Genomic DNA, 7073 nt, shown 5'->3' on the forward strand with positions numbered 1-7073 from the left:
TAATTAACCAGATAATTTAATACTAAATAATAATAATAATAATAAAGTCATATATTTTAGTGAAGGGTATCGCGTAAAGCGGGCATGTAGGGTACTGATATATTCCCTACCTTGTAACCGACTCCCGGGCCTGTATATCAAAAATTCAAAAGTCTAAGGTAATTGGATCTAAAGAAAATCATGCAGCTGAAAATCAGGGCGTGACAATCGATGCCCTTCTATAGAAGTTCGCCACACCAGGTGAAATGTTAACTTGACTTATGATTAAAGAACATCTATTTGGCCCTTGATAATTATGGAAAGACATTGAACTTTAACTTTGATATATGTTAAAGTTCCATATCAAAACTAATTGACGATGAAATAAATAACCCAAGAAGCATTTAATTCAAACGTGTTATTCCTGAAAACAATATTTGTTAGAAATGCTGGTCAGATACTTTGAAAAATATTAGTTCTTTACTCATAACATGAGCAAATACATGTAGTCATAAAAAAAATTCTGTCATATTTATAAAGTTTGGGTCCAGAACATGTCCATGGATGACCACATGATTGGGCCATGTTTCACTTCTGATGGGCGAAGCTTGGCTCCTTGTCTTCATGCATTCCCCCTACTCTTTCCTCAGTTTGTAGGCTTTATTTCTTGGTTTCTTTCAGTCCAATTAAGCTTATTTCCGTCTTAATTATTCTCTAGGCTTTTTTATCGGTAAACCTGCATAAAATACTAAAATACTTCCACTTAACCAAAAATAATAAAGAGTTTAATATCTATATATTATTGGTATACATCATTCACTATTAATTTGATTAACTTTTGTTCGAGAGTGAATAATAGTTAACATTTTATATAAACGATGAATGATATGTTAACAGTGTAAAAAAAGTTACACTATCACTGTATACATATTAAATCTAATTATAAAACTCCTAACTTTTCAATACTTATGAGCTCTTTTAATATTTAATGTATCATTCTTTCCCTTTAACAATTAATATGTTACGAACTTAGAAGCTATTTTCCTCCACTCTCTTTATAAACAACAATCTTACAATTATAAGTTAATTTTTCCAACAAAAAAATACAAAATGAAAACTCTTCAATTAGCTGCTGAGCTAGAAGCTTTTAATTATAATCTAACAATTTTCAGATTAAGAAAGCTACTGGTCATTTAACCTATCAAATCGATGATTGGGTTAGCCCATTGAACCCACAGATTAAATGGGCTAGAATCTGACCCACACCCAGTTCCTTCGCAATTCATCCAATTATTAGTCTCACTCTTCTTCTGCACTAGTTTCGTAATTCAATAGAAGTAGACGAAGATGAGCGTAGAAGATCTTCCACGTAAGGAATCAAACATTCTGAAGGAACACGACGGCGCCGTTTTAGGTGTAAGGTTCAACAGTGACGGTAATTATATCCTGAGTTGCGGTAAAGACCGTACCATACGCCTCTGGAATCCTCACCGTGGAATCCATATCAAAACCTATAAATCCCATGGCCGTGAAGTTCGCGATGTCCACGTCACCCCGTATGCACTTTCTTCTCTCGGTTTTACTTCATTAAAATAAATTTGATTTTTTGGGACTTGAGTGAATTATGAAAATTAAATATTGCAATGCACAATTATATGTGTATTACTTTACTTCATAGTAACTTAGAAGGAAACAAGTGATGCTTTACTTTAGTTTGTATAGTAAATAAATTATTTGATGTAGCTTTAAGGTTTTGTACTTTGATTATGTTTTGAGGGCTGAGGATTCAATTTTCGCGAAATGCAAGCTGGGATAGAGTTAGCAGATTTTTTATGAGGAAAAGGAAAAAGAACAATTCTTTATTTAGTTTGAATAATTTAAATGTTAAAAATTGGAGTTTTAAAAATATTGGATAGTTGAGCTATCTTGTATGAAATTTCATACTAGTGCAAGCTCTGGGGACAAAATCACTTCATTACATAATATATTTCCATGTCGTTATAGGGACAACTCCAAGTTATGTTCTTGTGGTGGAGATCGGCAGGTTTTTTATTGGGATGTTGCAACCGGACGTGTAATTCGAAAATTTCGTGGCCATGATGGTGAGGTATTTTTATTCCCTCTTTCCAAATATTAACATTTTTTTTTTACTTTTAAATGTCCTGTCTCTTTCAATGAATGGGAAGGGTGTAATATAGAAGTTATTTCTTAGCTGTCGCTTCGATGCTGAATGCTGTTATTGCCTTTTTGTCTCACAAATTACACCAATTATATTATTATCCATTTTAATTCCTATACAAGGATTGAAATCACTCAAGATCATCGAAAGTTAAAGTAGGTTTGAGGTTCCGAATTATTATTATTGGGGGATATGGATATATATGTCGACCTTAAATGTTGACTATTGAGATTTAGTTGCCACTTTTGTAGTTTCTGATTGATAATTTCCTCTACAGGTAAATGCTGTAAAATTCAATGAGTATTCATCTGTCGTAGTCTCTGCTGGCTATGATCAATCGTTGCGTGCTTGGGACTGCAGATCTCACAGCACTGAGCCAATTCAGGTGGATTTCATCAACCAGTAATAGATCTTAGACTGAATTTTTCCGGCTTCCAAATTATGATGTATATTCTCGTATGTATTCACGCCATCAGCTAATTGACATTGACTAATAAAGTGTTATTCAAGAAATTTTGAAAGTTGGCTATATTTATGTCTAATTCTTAAACTTTGAGCATTAGAATCAAGTTTTTTCAATGGATAAAGAAGATGTTGAAAATTATGACCAGTTTCATCTTAAAAATGCATTAATTAATTTATGTATAAACTGACTATTATATTTCAAAAATAAACCTTCAACTTCCAGTAAGTTGAAATACATTTGTACGACATATAATCGAACATAAGAAAAAAGTAACAATATATAGCTAGTAGGCAGTAGCCACATGAATGTCTGTGTGCTTGTGTTCTGTGGCGCAGCAGGAGATGGTGAACCACCATTAGAACCAGGATCTGAGGTGTTAGCCATGGCTGGCATGATACCATTTAAAGGTAACTGCTAAGAGAGAAGATAACTGCCAAGAGAGAGAGAACTGGAATTGTTGTAACTGAATTTTATTAAACTGAAAACTTGAATCACATGATGAGAGCTACTGTTCTATTTATACAGAAGGGAGACATCCTTTGCAAGCTAACTAAAGTTAGCTTGACTAATGACTTTCAATCTGATAACTGTTAGCTTTACTAACAAGCTACCACTGCTGTTAACAGAATACAAAAATAGACAAGCTAATCTAATTACTGTTTCCTAATATTCACCAACTCATCCCCAAAATATGTTTTTTCCTTACCACAATTATTTATTATCATTCAGTTTACTTGATTTCTTAGTACTGCCTTATTAATCAAAGTTAAATTGATGTGCAGATTATTGACACATTTGCAGATAGTGTGATGTCTGTTTGTTTAACAAAAACTGAAATTATTGGAGGAAGTGTTGATGGAACTGTTCGAACTTTTGACATCCGTATTGGCAGGTTTTTAGCACCATCATATCTAATTTACCAATCTTCATGACCATTTTTTGGTAATACATAAATTATGTTTAAAAACTTATCAAGTAATATTTGTTAAATGATATTTCAAAACGAAACTCATAAATTGCCATTAGACACTTTAGTGTTGCAATAGAATTTATTTCTATTATGAACTTATACTAATATTCTCTTTTCTATTCGTTAGAGAAACATCCGACTCTTTGGGGCAACCTGTCAACTGTATATCAATGTCAAATGATGGAAACTGCATTCTAGCTGGCTGCTTAGATTCCACTCTGCGTCTTTTGGACAGGTATGTGTGAATCACTTTGGGGAAATTTGCTATGGGCTTTATCGGTGCTAGTTTCATTGTCTTTTCTTGTGACAGATCTACTGGTGAACTATTACAAGAATATAAAGGCCACACTAATAAGGTTAGTCTGCATATCATTAAATCTCCTTGTTGCACCTTCCATTCTTTCACCTGTAGTATTTCCCCAAGTAACTATGGGCTACATTTACAAGATGAGATTCACTGTCATTTATATATTTGCATTTCTGGTGTCCCGTTTACTGACTCCTGGAATTATTCTTTCTTAAAGCATAATTTGTGTATGTGAATTAACTTTACCATGTCTATTAGAAGCTTTTTGTCTTAATTGTTTCATGGAATTTGATATTTCTGTTTAATTATCTTCAGTCGTACAAATTGGATTGCTGCCTTACCAATAACGATGCTTATGTAACTGGTGGCTCTGAGGATGGCTACATCTATTTCTGGGATCTTGTAGATGCATCTGTTGTGTCAAGATTCAGAGCACATACTTCGGTGGTAGTTATTTTTTACTACATTATTGTTTTTTTCAAGAAAGCCGTGTCAGGATGATAGTAGATGGACATTATAAACGTCTCTTTGACTGATAATTTGTCAAAAATCCTCAAGTTTTTGGTTCCTCCTTAAGCCTCAACAGTCAACAAAGTAAATCTGAGTTCCTCTTGCCACTGACTTAATAATCCTTTTACCAAAATGTTGTTTTATTAAATCAGGCTTGTTTATTTGAATTATATAAGATTGCTAATGAAGTGGATTATTTTGAGTAAGCCAATAATTTTTTTCTTTGGGGCATTGTGTAAAAGCCAGTGTGAAAACTGTTATCACACAATTAATAGTTTAAAATAAGATGAAAATTTAGTTGTTAAACAATTTTTGTCTGGAACAAAACATTTCTAGAAGTTCTTGCTGATGCAACTTTTTGTCTGCTGCTGATTATCTTCAACTAATAACATGAACTTTGTTCTTGCATTAGTTAATGTTCTTTATGATGTGCATTTAATTATTGTCAGTTTCACCTCTAATGAAACTATGGAGTTGTGCTTCATTTTGTTTGGTAATTCTGTGTGTTGCAGCTACCCCCGAAGAACAGAAATAATTTCAATAAGGAACTACCAACTGGTTAAAAAAAAAATTAAAAAAAGGTTATCAAAATCTTTAATTAGATAACTGTTTCTTATTGGTGATAAAGATGATGAAATATAATAGTGGGTATAGAAGATTTATGTTCATTAATAGCATTTTGGGAATTATTATGTTATGGTTGTTTTACTTTTAGAAATGCAAAGGCTCATGCATAGTCTTCTTTTAATTAACTAGTTTTGGAAAGATACAACAATGACAATTCACATGGATTTTGTATCTCAGGTAACAAGTGTAAGCTATCACCCAAAAGAGAACTGCATGGTAACTGCATCTGTGGATGGCACAATTCGAGTATGGAAGACATAAAGAACAAACTGCAAGCAGGAACCTTCTTCCTTTGTGTGTCCACATGGGTCATGATGATTACATGTCCAATCTTATTTTGAATCCAAGGAAATTATGTTAGTTGCTTAAGCTTTTAAATATAATATTATTATGTTCTTGGGGAGGTTTGACTTACATGTCCATTTGATTTGGAAAGTAGTAAATACAAGGCATTAATGAGTTTGTTGTTTTCTGCATCTTTGATCTTCTGTCAAAGAACATAGCAGCTTTTGTCACCAAAAGAAGTGTAGGGTATGGGTAACCCAGTAGTGGCCACTAATGGGTAATTCCAGTTTTATTGTGCTTTGATTAATTTATTTCATATCATAACAAAGTTTAATGGATTAGTTTCTTACCCAAAAGGGTGAGGGATACCCTACCCAAAAAAAAGTTAAATGTTGATTATCTAATACAATCTTAAAAAATATCCCAATTGGGATTGATACATCAAGTAAATATAATTTTATGATAGAGTATTACAACGTTAATTGATATACATGGCCGACCTTACTAAGTGAAATTAAAACTTTTGTTGTTTGTTAGATTAATTTATTTGGTACTCAAAATGGTTGCTAATTTATATAAAAAATTAGAAACTTAAAAAAAATGATCAACACTAAGCATGTTTACTGGTCAAAAACAGACAGCCTAACCTTCCAGTCAATTTCATTTTTGGGTTAATCGTTTCTTGAGGAATAAGGTTTTGACCAGCTTGGAAAAGTAGAGCGTTTTGGTCTCTCTTTTGATTTATGAACCATTTCTTTATGCTTTGAAAAAAGGATTTTCTAAAAGTGATTTTTGTACAATTAAGTTTTTTTTGTACTACCAATGAGATCTTACACCATTAGATCAATATCTTCTTGTTGATATTTACCTGTTAAGTTGAAAACGTTGGAAGTGATTTTAAAATCTATAAAATGCTTTTTTAATTAGTTAGTCAACATTTCAAGTAAGTATGAAAACGTCTCACTTCCTCGAAGCGGAGTCAAGCTGTCTTGAACTCTTCATTCGTTAACGTCTCACTTTCTTTTGCTATTGTTAACGTATTTAACTAAATAAAATATCTACTTCGTACACAATTCAATTTTAAACTTGCAAGCAATATACACAATATAACTTCCTATATTCGCTTAGTTCCAGATTTTTTATTTTTTATCTTACTCTATTCTATATCTCTTTATGTTTGATAAAACCAAGATAAATTATATGATTTTTTAAATCTACATTTATTTAATTACCATTTTTTCTCATATAATTAAGTAATCACTCTTAACTTGCCTTTCAAAATTTTCTCTCTTTCCATGCACTACTCTCTTAGTAATTTTTTCAATCCACATGTGAAATTGAGATGTAATTACTCTCTCAATTTTTTCCGTTTTTCAATATACTTCTCTTAGTAATTGCTCTCTTCATAACTTTGTTCCAATTTTTTCTCAACTTATACATGATTTATTGATTTTTTAAAATATATGTATGACCTTGATGGTCAAATTTTTTGAAAGTAACCAAATATTTTTTTTTTCAAACATTAAACAAATACAATATTGCTGATTTATGTATAAATTAATCGACACGTTGACATTTAGCAGAATTAGAATCACTTGTCTTAAATTGTATCATATTTCATGTTTCAAACCAATTAAAATTTGACTTTTTGTTATTTTTTATTTTAGAATTTTTCTTTTATTCATATGACAAAATGTGATAAGCTTGAGACAAAGAATAAGATAAGGTTGGAGACAGATGATCCTAGTCT

The 7073-nt window shown here is 31.7% G+C and overlaps 1 protein-coding gene across 1 annotated transcript; it reads left to right on the plus strand.

Moving 5' to 3' along the window:
* LOC109359053 (WD repeat domain-containing protein 83) lies at positions 1244 to 5516 on the plus strand. The gene is made up of 8 exons (XM_019603566.1): positions 1244 to 1535; positions 1984 to 2086; positions 2436 to 2543; positions 3407 to 3516; positions 3722 to 3829; positions 3905 to 3950; positions 4217 to 4348; positions 5216 to 5516. The coding sequence occupies exons 1-8, from the start codon at positions 1327 to 1329 to the stop codon at positions 5297 to 5299; spliced, it is 900 nt and encodes a 299-aa protein (XP_019459111.1). The 5' UTR covers positions 1244 to 1326; the 3' UTR covers positions 5300 to 5516.

This window comes from Lupinus angustifolius, chromosome LG01 (genome assembly GCF_001865875.1).
Source record: "Lupinus angustifolius cultivar Tanjil chromosome LG01, LupAngTanjil_v1.0, whole genome shotgun sequence".
Lineage (NCBI taxonomy): Eukaryota > Viridiplantae > Streptophyta > Magnoliopsida > Fabales > Fabaceae > Lupinus > Lupinus angustifolius.

What these genes read in the sequence shown, in the direction of transcription:
- LOC109359053 (XM_019603566.1), top strand. Translation starts at nt 1,327, where the DNA reads ATGAGCGTAGAAGATCTTCCACGTAAGGAATCAAACATTCTGAAGGAA. An exon ending in ATAAAGGCCACACTAATAAG is followed by an intron (nt 3,951 to 4,216) that starts GTTAGTCTGCAT and finishes AATTATCTTCAG; the next exon opens with TCGTACAAATTGGATTGCTG. An exon ending in TCAGAGCACATACTTCGGTG is followed by an intron (nt 4,349 to 5,215) that starts GTAGTTATTTTT and finishes TTTGTATCTCAG; the next exon opens with GTAACAAGTGTAAGCTATCA.